The sequence below is a fragment of the Oppia nitens genome, unplaced genomic scaffold (genome assembly GCF_028296485.1).
Source record: "Oppia nitens isolate AA-2021 unplaced genomic scaffold, nextdenovo-longstitch-racon4-pilon3 scaffold1_pilon_pilon_pilon, whole genome shotgun sequence".
NCBI classification, from domain to species: Eukaryota; Metazoa; Arthropoda; class Arachnida; order Sarcoptiformes; family Oppiidae; genus Oppia; species Oppia nitens.
This window is the reverse complement of record NW_026533199.1, coordinates 7,023,639-7,036,417: the sequence shown is the minus strand read 5'-3', so window position 1 is coordinate 7,036,417 and position 12,779 is coordinate 7,023,639. Positions and strand designations below refer to the sequence as shown.

At 27.0% G+C, this 12,779-nt stretch overlaps 3 protein-coding genes across 4 annotated transcripts; 2 read left to right on the top strand and 1 right to left on the bottom strand.

The window, feature by feature from the left end:
- The first annotated feature begins 203 nt into the window (after nucleotides 1–203).
- On the top strand, nucleotides 204–1,998 carry LOC128951829 (nuclear transcription factor Y subunit alpha-like). Of its 2 annotated transcripts, none has more exons than XM_054297108.1 (2): nucleotides 204–561; nucleotides 986–1,998. In XM_054297108.1, exon 2 carries the CDS (start codon nucleotides 989–991, stop codon nucleotides 1,907–1,909), a length of 921 nt encoding a protein of 306 aa, XP_054153083.1. In that variant the 5' UTR covers nucleotides 204–561; nucleotides 986–988; the 3' UTR covers nucleotides 1,910–1,998. The 2 variants fall into 2 exon arrangements, with proteins under 2 accessions (XP_054153083.1, XP_054153084.1); XM_054297109.1 differs by lacking the exon at nucleotides 204–561 and adding an exon at nucleotides 585–842.
- A 450-nt stretch (nucleotides 1,999–2,448) lies between these two features.
- LOC128951834 (enolase-phosphatase E1-like) lies at nucleotides 2,449–3,311 on the top strand. Its single transcript, XM_054297116.1, has one exon. It carries the CDS (start codon nucleotides 2,576–2,578, stop codon nucleotides 3,302–3,304), a length of 729 nt encoding a protein of 242 aa, XP_054153091.1. The 5' UTR covers nucleotides 2,449–2,575; the 3' UTR covers nucleotides 3,305–3,311.
- A 1,449-nt stretch (nucleotides 3,312–4,760) lies between these two features.
- On the bottom strand, nucleotides 4,761–9,322 carry LOC128951825 (SH2B adapter protein 3-like). The gene is made up of 6 exons (XM_054297104.1): nucleotides 8,279–9,322; nucleotides 6,211–6,635; nucleotides 6,020–6,138; nucleotides 5,739–5,947; nucleotides 5,372–5,627; nucleotides 4,761–5,308 (listed from the first exon to the last, which is right to left on the bottom strand). The coding sequence occupies exons 1-6, from the start codon at nucleotides 9,072–9,074 to the stop codon at nucleotides 5,038–5,040; spliced, it is 2,076 nt and encodes a 691-aa protein (XP_054153079.1). The 5' UTR covers nucleotides 9,075–9,322; the 3' UTR covers nucleotides 4,761–5,037.
- Nucleotides 9,323–12,779: the final 3,457 nt, after the last annotated feature.

Sequence of the window (12,779 nt, the reverse complement as noted above, 5' to 3'; positions counted from 1 at the left end):
ATGTCTATAGTGTCATACAATAGCTTTGTATTTTCAATTACAAGTGGCACCAGTTATTAATAATAGCATAATTAATGAAATAATTTTAATTTAAATGAATTAACCATAAATATAGACTATTTTGAGTATTAATATAGTATTTAATTATATTAAGTCATTATTTAATGTAATTATTGGTTACATTTGAGTGTGTAATGCAATGGTTTATCATTTGCTGAGTTGTATTGTATTGAATGTATGAGATGTGTATTGAATGATAGTTTATATACATTTAGTTATAATATTAGAGTAGTGTTAGTGTTTTGAAGCCATTTTAGTGTTGTTTTTGGGACACATTGTTGTTGTGTTTGGTGTCCTAACTGGTCATCTCTGGCCAAATAATTGTCGCATTTCTACTAATTTAGTGTCCAATTGGTGTCATATCATAGACTTGTGTCACATATTTGTATTGATGTGAACATCACTTTGATTTGCTTTTCATTAGACTATTCAGTGCTTAAGTATTGACTGATTGGCGAATAGCAGACAATCACAGGCATTGCCATCCAATCCATACAAAGTGTAAGTCCTAACACATAACACATACACACATATCATACCTACCATAGCATAGCACAGGCATATCACTGCTAACCCATCACCCAATTATAATAGCCTTACTATTATTATTGACTAACTTTTTTGTCTAACTATTGACCGCTAATTATGTAATACTTGTATTAATATTTGGGTCATATTTAATGTCTACATAACATACCTGTCCATTATAATGACATTTACGATACGATACTATAATTAATGTGATAATCAAAAGCATTGGTTTCACTAATTGATGACTTTTTGTAATATTAATTAATTATTATAATATCATTACATAACACATGATTAGGCATTAGATTACGTTATTTTCATATAATATACACATAACCGAAGTGACAAACTTTGACACAAATGATTAAATTGATTTATATTAACCATATGATAGCTTATGGATCAATTTAACACAACGACATCATCAGCTGATGTCAGTGGCCAATCGGGAGCCATTCAAGTGACCTCAGCCGGCCAGACATCTGTAACAGCGGCGCAACAAGTGATTCAGGTATCACCACAACAATTGATGACAATGGCTATACCTCAGGGACAGACCATTCAACTACAGGGACAACAGATCCAGTTTGTTAATGGACAACCATTTCTTATACAACAACCACAAAACGGACAATTGTTGCAAACATCTGACGGACAAACCATTGCTTTGTGTCAATTGCCGACAACTATCGACGGAACCAATTTTGTTCAGACACCTCAAGGAGTCATTCAATTGCCGGCCAATTCAATCATTAACAATGCGACTCAAGCCGTACAACAACCCACTACTGTTACCACACAGCAAAGCCAAGTAACTGCTGGTCAGACTAGTGGTAATACGGCTATTACATTACCAAATGCGGCTGCTTTGGGGGCCGGAAACATAGTTATGGTAGTTCCAGGAGCCGCTGGATTACCACCATCAATGCAAAGAATTCCGATTTCTGGCGCAACCACTGAGTTCCTCGAAGAGGAACCACTCTATGTAAATGCAAAACAATATCACAGAATACTTAAGCGAAGACAGGCCAGGGCTAAGCTTGAAGCTGATGGACGCATACCGAAAGAGAGGAGGAAATATCTGCATGAATCGCGACACAAACACGCCATGAATCGGGTTCGAGGAGAGGGAGGACGCTTCCACTCCGGCTCATCCAGACGTCATAAAGGACATCATCACCTCTTGATGTCAGGCGATGACACTATCAATACCAGTAACAATACATCAATGAATGACTCGCAGACCAGTACGACTGACCACGAAAACAGCCACAACTCGTTGTCATCGCATCACAACTTACTTGAAGTTAGCTATTAGTTACAACTTCTCCTTCAAAGACCCCAAATATATGACACAAACATTCACTTAAACACTCATCACATCCACTCATTAATTGATTGATTCTCTGAACAAAAAAATATAATTAAATATAATATTTTAAAAGAAAATTATATATAAATATACATATATTATAAAAACTTATTTACTTATTCTACAAAAAAATTATATAATTTTAAGTCAATTTTATGAATTTTTTAACCATTTAATTAATTTGAAATTTTTTTTAAATAGTTTACAGAAAAGTCTTCAAAATTATTTATAGTATATTTTTTTGACTGAAAAGTTTGATAATTATGTCTAAAGCAAATGTTTTTTTATCGATTATTTGTAACCAAATTTTTAGTTATTAATATGATTTACAAGTATTTTCAATAAAATTGATTTAATTTTAGTCAATGACTTATTTGATTTAATGCTAACAACAATGTATTTTCTTTAATTTTATTCTAATGTCTCGTGAAATTTAAACAAATTGGCTATTGTTTGATATATTTTTCTCTTTAGTTTTATTAACTAAATTTAGATTTATTATTTGCAAACAATTTAATTACCGGTAATCGTTAATTGGTATGAAATAAGTAAAAGTAAAGTATATTTGTTAGGTTAATAATATACCAATTGCTGTGATATATCAGCAAAGAGATGACTACAATATCTAAGCCGAAAGCTATAGTGATGGACATCGAGGGCACGACAACCGACATTCACTTTGTGTCGCAAAAATTGTTTCCAACTCTTCGCAAAAATATGAAGCAATTTCTGAGCGATACTTTTGACACAAAAGAGACCAAAGAGTTGATTCAAATGCTTCGTGAAGAAAAACGAAAGGCAATACCTGCTGTCGACAACAGTGGCGACAAACAAAAAGTTGTCAATTCCGCCGAATCCAACATCTTATGGCAAATGAATAATAAATTGAAGACAACATCTCTTAAGACGGCAGAGCTTTTATGTTGGGTTTGGGTCTATAAGTCGGCTGTTATTAAAGCTCACGTCTATAAAGATGTTTCCAATGCTTTTTATGAATGGAAATCCAAGAATGGTATCAAACTGTATGTCTATTCTTCTGGAATTATTAGCGCCCAAAAGTTGTTGTTCGCCAACACAGAAATGGGAAATCTTCATCACCTCATCGATGACTACTTCGATAGTACTATTGGTGACAAAAAAGATAGCAAGAGTTATAAAAACATTGCCTCCAAGATTGGTGTCGATGTCGGTAAAATAATTTATATTACCGACAGTTCATCCGAGGCTACCGGTGCCCAAACTGCCGGAATGAAAGTTATGCTCATTAGACGTGGAAAGTCTGTATCAAACAGCACCGGTATTCCCACTATTAAATCATTTGCTGACATTAAGTTTAATTGATTCAATCGTTATTCAATTGTTTCCAAAATTTTACTTCTATTTACAAATTAAACATTTATTACATTAAATAATACTGTATTTATTTATTTTTCTTAATCTACAGTATATTCCCAATGATTTAACCTAAAACCTGTGTTATTTTTTTTAGTTAAAGAGTATATCTGACCTCAATATTTTAAGAAAAAAATAAAATTTTATTAATTATCTATTCATATGCTTAACTTGTAAGTATATATATATATATATATATTTAAATTACAATTTATCATTAAAGATATTAAAACTGTTAACTGATTAAAACTTTATTACGGTACCAGTTTATAACTGTAGAGTGTATTTTAATTTATATTTATTAAAATTTGATTTTTTAGTTATAAATTAATAATAAATAGAGTACAGTATAACTACAAGTAATGAATATTATATTGACTTTAATAATAATAATTTAATCTTTTAATTAATCGGTTTTTGTTGTTCTCATTTTGTTCTCACTATTGAATACATATTATTATATTATACATAATCTTCCAAATGTACTGCTATTAAACCAAAATGTTTTGTTATTAATTATATTATGATTATAATTATAATTAGGTATTATTATACCTGTATATTGGAAAAATTATAGTGAATCTTTTTGATAGATAATTAATATTTTTGAATAAATAACTCATACATTTATATAACTGTAATAAATATACTGTAAATAAAATCTATAAAATTATTAATAGTTTTTAGTTAATAAATATTATATTGTGTTTGGTTTAATCCAAAAACTGAGTTGACAGCCACAGGTATTATCATATTTGCTATAATTTAATGTTTTATTATCATATTTCATAAATTAATAAAGTTTTATATTAAATTCATTATTTTTTTATGTTTTATATAAAATTTCCAGACTTTGATTACAAAAGTGATTGTAATTCTATGTAATTTATAAAAACAGATTTTATAATTTATTTTAAAAAAATTAATACATATGTAAGTAGACTATAGATAAGTAACATATTTTTTCATAACATTACATAAAAGTACTGTAGTATTAATGTATCACTTCAATAATGTTTTTATAAAAATATTAAGTTTTTTTTAATAAATTAATATAAATCATTATCATATGCAATATGGGATGTACATGTATTTTACTTAAAATAATAGTAAAACTAATATAAAAAATAAAATAAACAAATTATAACTAAAATAAATAAAATCTTATAAAAATAACTGAATATGTTATTATTATGGTAATTGTTTTTAAATAAGATAATATAAAAATTAATTTACATACATTATATAATTTAGATGAAATAATTAAAATACAATAAATCGAGTCAAACACAACTTTTTAATTCAATTTTGTAGATAATAATACATTAAATATATTTTACAATTTTTTTGGTACATTATATTATAGATAAAACATTAAAATATAGTGGTAGTTAAAAAAGAAAAAAATATTTCTCACAAATAAATCAAATAATAATTTCAAAAATGACTAGTTTTGTCAATTTATATAATAAAATGGGCAGAAATGTTGATATAAGATTTTTATACAATAATTATTATTGTATTATTTTAAAAATAACTAAAATTAATTTTCATAATAAAACGATTAAAATGGAAGTAAAAAAATCACATCATTTGATTTAATAAAAAATAGGAAAAATTCAAATTAAAGTTTGTTGACATTTATAATTGTTAATCAATAGCTTAGATGAAGATATTAACATTCAAACAAAATGATAGGTGTTTTCAACAGCTCTATTATTGGTGCCAACAGTTGCTAATTGTTGGGATTGTAATTGAAGCAAATTATCCAGTGATGAACTTCTCAATCTTACAGAACCTCCATAAGTGGCTATCTCTTGGAGCTCAGGAATACTGGGAACTCTCTCTCGAATATGTGATAATTGTTGAGATGATTGTTGCTGTCCATTAGTAATTGAATCACTTGTATTATGAGAATTGGTTAGGGCTGGAGAACCACTATTTGTTGGTAAACTATATCATCGAATTAAATCAGAATAATTAATAAAATAATTAATTAATTAATTAATGACATACTGTTCATTGTAGACCACATAATCAGTGAGAGTGACATCAGATGTACCGCCAGATTCTAATGGTATGGGATGTATGCGGAAGTGCTCTAACATATCAAATATAGTTTGAAACCATAAATGTTGGACTCGACACTGGCCTTCATTGATAATAGCCATCCTAAGGTGTTTGGCTCTTCCCTGAAAGTTGAAGGTCAATACGTATTCACCTTTTCGGGTCTCACTTTGGCGAACAAGAAAGACTCCGTGACCTATTTGACCTATAATTAACATTTATATATTACTATTCCCTGTAGTATTAATCTATCAAATAATACACAATATTTTGTATATACAGTATATATATATATATATTGTTTACTACTATATACCTTCTCTAAGAACCAACTGTGCCGCATCAGATCTGCTAAGCATCCCATGAAACCACGGATATTCACGCATTGAACCACAAATATCGGAATTAGTTCCACCTCCCGGTCCATTGGTTGGATCAGCCACTGCACTTAAATGGTTGGATGACCTATTATTTTCCGTTTCTTGTAGTCGAGGAATATTATCATAAGGAAAACCAGTAGTAATCCTTAATAAGAATATAAATATTAAATTTTAGTATACATTATCCAAGAAATAATAATATGTGAAAAAATTATACTCATTATCATCAGTGGTTCCATCGCTGTTGAATCTCATGCAATATTTGATGGATGAAAGCCATTGTCTCATATCTTCAGTGTCTTGCGCTTCAATGATATATTCCATCATATTTTCAGCCTTTTTATAATTAAATACAATTTGATGAATAAAATAATCAAATATAATGTTAGTAGTGATGACTAGTCTTACTTTGAGTACAAACGTGTGTTCCTGGTCTGGCATTTCCAGTGCTGTCGTCTCTCTCGCTTCAGTTATTAGAAAACAAAAGACACCAGATTTGGGTTTTAACGGTTTATTTGGTGCATAAAACTCTAACATATAACCACCGGTTGTCTTAACCAAAACCATGCGATTTTTCTCCCACTTTTGTTTGCCATCAATATTTGAGTTATCAACTGTCATATAGTTAACCACACCTTCTTTAATAATGGATTCATTGGCAGCAGTCTTGGTCTGTGTCTTTGATAAAAGCCATTTGTGATCCATCTTTGAGTCCCGATTTCTATCTCTTTTATTAGTCTCTTGTGGCGAGTTTTGTGAGGTATGGTTGGTATGTGTCTGTGTATTAGACAGTTCCACTTCATCGGAATGTTGCTTATGAAACAATCCTTTGCCTACAAAAAAAGGATGTGTCAGTCATTATACTCTATATTGCCTTTTATATCAATTTATTTCATATATAAATAAGAGATTCATTAAAAAACAAATTTGGTTATATTTGTATTAATAAACACTATTAACAATATTTTATTGTTTAATTTGAAAACAACATTATTTTAGATGATTGTTAGCATCAAATATCTAAAGTTTCCAATGTTTTTATAAAAGTTTTTTCTTAATGCTTGAATTTAATGTCAAAAAAATTATTTTGTTATCTGATTATAATTTTTTAAAAACTTTATCGATTTTGAGTGAATCAACGCCTGAAACTAAATAAACATTTATATATTGATATACTTTAAAATATTAATACTATAATATTCAATAAGTTTGAATATATTTTAATGGGATTAATAATAAACAAATAAATATTATTTGTGCGGTAAATATAGTTTACATATTAAGGTCAAGTTCTCTAAGTGTGACAAAAAAATTTCATAAAAATGTTTCAATGTTTTCAAAAAATAAATAAATAAAAATTCAAACGTTTGCAAATTTAACTAAACATTTGATGACAAAACTATAATTTTAAGAAATCTAATTTTAGTAAAGTAATAAATACAACAAAAAAGATTTATGTCACTAAAAAAATAAATTTTAAATATATGCGTAATATAATAATTTTTTAATAAATTAAAAACTACAGTTTATTAAAACTATATGAATATTAATAAAATATAAATTGTAAACAACTTATTTTTTTTGGTAAAGATTAATGTTAAATAATTACAAAAATAGAAATAATTTACTCGATGTTTATTATTATATCGATTATATTATGGAAAACACATTTAATAGTAAACAAACAAAAAAATCATAAGACTTGAAATTAATTATATAAAGTAATGCTTAACAAACAATCAAATAAGTAAATAAAGTTAATATAACATTACTTAAATAAATAAAAAATAATTAATCGGCATTTTCTGTGTCTTTATTTGTCGGCTTATTTTTGTGAAACATATTTTTTGTAAATAATATTTATGACAATCATTTACAGCAGTTTTAAAATATATTGATTTGACTATTGTATGTTTGAGATCACATTTTGACGCAAATTAATGACAATTAGATTTTAATTGTGATTATCAACAATATTTATTGCATTACAAAAAAAACATTGTATATTATATTTATCATAGTTATACTGTATATTTGAATACTATTATATCGCTATTGTAATAATATAAATTATTGAAATTAACTAAATAATATGTATTTTAAATCCAATATAACTTATACTACAATAAGCATAAAATGTATTTATTATATATTTAAATAAATTCAAAATTCAAGTAAAAATAAATGTTTAAGTGCTTTTAAAAGATAAATATGTTATTAAAAACTTATCTCCAAAATAATGGGAATAAAATTGCAACAAACTATTATTATTATCTATATATTATCACAAAAATAGTTTACGAGAAATACTACAAAATAATTTTATTAAAAATGATATTAAAGTAAAAACAAACATTAAAAGCGACAAAAATTTGTCGATAACTGCATTGAGATTCACGTGAAATATACAGTAATATTAAATATCAAAAGAGAGTTACATATGATATCAAGTAATTAATTAACAAATGATTGAAACCTTTTCGCAATCCTTTGAAACTCAATCGTCTGAAGAATTTTCTGTAATGTGTTTTCGGTGACTCTGTTTCGGTCTCATTGTCAGACAAATCACTGTAATCGTCGGGTGTGGCACTCGATGACTGTCCTACGGGTGATAGTCCTGAGTTAGGAAGTGTCGACTTTGGTCTAACATTAACTGAGCCGTTGGTTGTCGGCGTTGAAGTTGTTGTTGATATTATTGTTGTAATTCTTGTAGCTTTGGATGCGTTGACCAATAATTGTGTGCAATTGTTGTTGTTATGAGTTGTGACAGTATTATCATTAATAGGTATAGAAGTGTTGGAAGTGTTGTGAGCGGAAGGCACTGAATTCCCATCCGTTTGACTCTCATTTGTTGTCAACGCATCCGAAGTGTTGTTGTTATCAACACTATTGTCGTTGCCATCGGTCGGTGCAGTCGTGGCTAAGTTGAGGTCAAACTCTTTTTTCGTTTCATTCAATGAATTAGTTTTGTTTAGACTTGAATCCGAAGACTTATGTTGTTGTGATTGTTGTTGATTACTATCACATAAGTTGTCATTGATATTGAGTTCCTGATGCAGGTATTGAGCAAACTCTTGTGTGAAGACATTGATTATGAACTCAATTGATGGCCCATTAAGACTGAGTCCAGAGTTTTGTTCACACAATTCATGCAATTTATTTGCAAACTCTTTGGCGTAGGATTTGCCGTAAATGAGGCCAAAGTCACGACATATATCCCGATAGTCGTCTACTGATACACAGCTCGATGAAGACATCGATGACATTATCATCAAATCAATTGATATCCTGTTTGTGAAACCAAATCAATTGATAACAATAACTCATTATATGTCACATTCATTGTCACAAAACACTTGAAACTAATAGTCATATCATTAAAATAAATTAAATTATAGACTAATTAATTAAAACTATTAATTAATAATTAAATAAATAAATAATTTGATGCAATGTTTGTATGAATTTATAACAACAAACTATTGATTGAATGTATTATCTCTAATATATTTGTTTGTTTCAAATTATAATAATAGTAATGCATTTCGCAGTCAATTATATACATGTATTCAATAATATGATAATCACTTATAATAATAATAATAATAATAATAATATCTATTAATATTAATACTAATGTATTGTTTACGGCATTTACTGACACACTGTTTGTTATTATAGTCTATGACTTCAATTGAAATTCATTCACTTTTATCGATGCATTCATTCATTTACGCATTGCTTTCGTTAATAACAATGTTATTTACAGTCTATTTATTGGTGACTCAAAAGCACATCAAAAATGTGTACATACTTTCAATGATTAGGGACTGTCTCCTCAATGCACACACACTAACACATTCATTGGTAAATATTCTTTAAAATTGTTTGTTTAGATAAACATTTAATAAGAATATATAAATATATATATATATATATATATATATATATATTATGAGATAATATATATATAACTTTTAGACAATAAAATTTTGGTTTAAAAATACAAAAGTCTTAAAAAACACTTTTCTATATCATATAAGAAGTATTTGATTTCAGATGACTTGTACTGTAATTTCATGGCTTTGCAGACATAGCTTTGAATAAATACCAGACAAGAGTTATCTTAAAAAATAGTTGGCATCAGAAATGGTGTTACAGGAAAATAGTTATTGTTTTTTTGTTTCTAACATAAACAAAATAATTTAATTACTATAATTATTATGATATAACTGATATAAACTTAACATTATATTTCAATACTAAGCACTTAAACAGTACTTAAAATTAATATTATAGAGTTTGCAATGAAATTCATATAACATAGACCTACACTGTATTCACAATAATAATAGGTGTTTACGTCAATTTTAAAAGTTGTAATCAATTTTTTATTATCTTTATAACTATTACCCAAACAATATTTAATACTAATAGAGTAAATGCTTTATTTCACCGGTTTTTTCATTAACTCAAAACAACAAACAAATAAATGTTTTGTTATACAATAATATACGGCATTTAAATACAAGAGTCTCTGGAATTTTGCCGAAAATAAACATTTTTTTGTAAAACGTTTTTAAAATTATAATAATATTAAGTTTTGTTAAATTATAATTATATTGTAACTTAATTAAAATTTTTAATGTAATAAATAATTGAATCGGATTATTGATTTATTAAAAAAATATACACTATTATAATTTAAATATTTAATGATTTTGTGCAAATACTATAGTATTATATCACAAACTAAATTTTGGTTTTATTTACTTAGATTTTCAACTAACAAGTAAAAATAAAAATAGTAAAATATGTTTTTATGTACAGTAAAAATATCACTGTTTTATATTTTAAAACTATTATTAATATATTTTAATTATGCTGCTGATTCACTATTAAATATAATTTAATTATTTACTGATATTTATTAAAAATTTTATTTAATTAATAATATACAGTATTATCTAACTTTCTAAAGACTAAAAATATTTGTGGTAAAAGAATTTATGATTATTTAGAAATTATTATTTTTATGTTTTATTAAAATAATACAAATATGTATAGTCTATAAACAATTTTTATAATTTTTATATATTATATTAATTTTTTAATTTACTTTTAAGAAAAATGTAAAAGTTAAAATGAATTGATAATAGCAACTCTACTAATTTAGAAATTAATGTCAGAATATTTAATTAATAATAATTTTAATGCAAATTATTTATATTATCAAAATATGTTGTTTACTGTACAATATTATATGATATATATAGCGTACTGTTTAATTCTGTAATTTACAATTACTTACAAATAAATTAATATATTCTAAGTATTAATGAATAATTTATTTTTTAATTTAAGCTATTAATATTTCATTAACTTTTCCTCTCATCAAATATACCGGTATTATTTTATTCAATTTTTTTATTTTCAACTTTATTTACTCAAATTAGGGAAATAAACTTATAAGTTTTACTTTAATATTTTATAACTTCTCTAAAGTTACATAACATAAAAGTGTATTAAGTTTATGTAAGATGTTTTAATATGATTTGAGATTTCTATTGAATATACAAGATATCAAAAATAATATACACTTATATTTTGCACTTTAAAAAAAATTACTTTAGTTTTTTATATTTAAATACTGCTATTAAGATTAAATTAAATAACTGAGAATTTTATTACAAATGTTTGATGTGAATGTTTTATAACATTACGACTTATATATAGAGGACAATCAACTCATTATTAGTTCCAGTTTTTCTTGTTTTCATTGATTTTTTTTCATTTTGATTTCAACATTTGCTATACTCTCTTATATTCTCTCTCTCTCTCTCTCTCTCTCTCTCTCTCTCTCTCTCTCTCTCTCTCTCTCTCTCTCTCTCTCTCTCTCTCTCTCTCTCTCTCTTAGAAATTTATCTTAATTTATCTATATTTCTATCTGCCTATCTATCCATCTTTTAATCTATGGTTACATAACGTCAATAATCTTTATCAAAAATTTTGTGTTCACTTCTCATTTCATATTAAAAATTAAAGGAATGTAATACCGATTGAGTAAAAGTGCATTTACTCTAAAAGTTAAACTATTTTATAGAGTCATTGCAATCATTTGAGATAATATAAAGTCCACGACATAATTTTAGAATAATATTAAATTTAATTTAAATCAATCAATAATATAAATAAAATAAAATCAGTTTAATAATATCAATTCAAAAAATAGATGCACAAATAAATATATTTAAAAATCTACATTAAAAAATAAAATTAACTAAATTTTAATCATAATAAATAAATTTAATAAATAATATATGACAAATATTTAGAATAGTTAAATAAATTTAACTAAAATTAATTAATAATTAGTTGCACCACCGTGTTTAAGGATTATTTCCGTCATCCGGTTAGGCATGGAGTCAATTAGATTTTTCAGAAGTTCTCTCTCTCTGGCTCTCTCTTATCTCTTCTCTCAATTTAGGTCTGGGCTTCGTGACGGCCAAAGGAGAACCTCTACCTCATTGGCCGCAAACCAGTCCATTGTGGCTTTTGACCGATGGGGAGCTCTTCTCTAAAAACTCGCCAACCATGTCCTGGTATCGGTCAGAGTTTAGGCGGCCTTCAATTGGCACAATTTCGGATTTCCCTAAGTATCCAAAGGCCGCCCAAACCATTACCGAACCTCCGCCAAAGTTTCGCTTGGACATAACACGTCTTTCCTGGCGAAGATCGTGCCAATAGTATGCCAGGCCGTCGGGTCCGTCCAAATTAAACTTTTTTTCGTCTGAAAAGACAACTCTTCTCCATTCAGTTAACCAACGGACGTGCTCGAGGCCGAACCTCAGCCGAGCATCTTTATGGCACTGCTTTAGCCAAGGCTTTTTGGCCATTTTTAGCCACCGCAAGTGTTCATCACTTGCCAAAGTTCGTTGAACTGTTCTTAAGGAACAGTTTACCGATACTTTGGCCGT

Coding starts and splice junctions, on each gene's coding strand:
- LOC128951825 (XM_054297104.1), bottom strand. CDS start 9,074: ATGATAATGTCATCGATGTCTTCATCGAGCTGTGTATCAGTAGACGAC. Junction 6,636..8,278: donor TTTCAAAGGATTGCGAAAAG/GTTTCAATCATT, acceptor CTTTTTTTGTAG/GCAAAGGATTGTTTCATAAG. Junction 5,309..5,371: donor TATGTGGTCTACAATGAACA/GTATGTCATTAA, acceptor TCGATGATATAG/TTTACCAACAAATAGTGGTT.
- LOC128951829 (XM_054297108.1), top strand. CDS start 989: ATGGATCAATTTAACACAACGACATCATCAGCTGATGTCAGTGGCCAA.
- LOC128951834 (XM_054297116.1), top strand. CDS start 2,576: ATGACTACAATATCTAAGCCGAAAGCTATAGTGATGGACATCGAGGGC.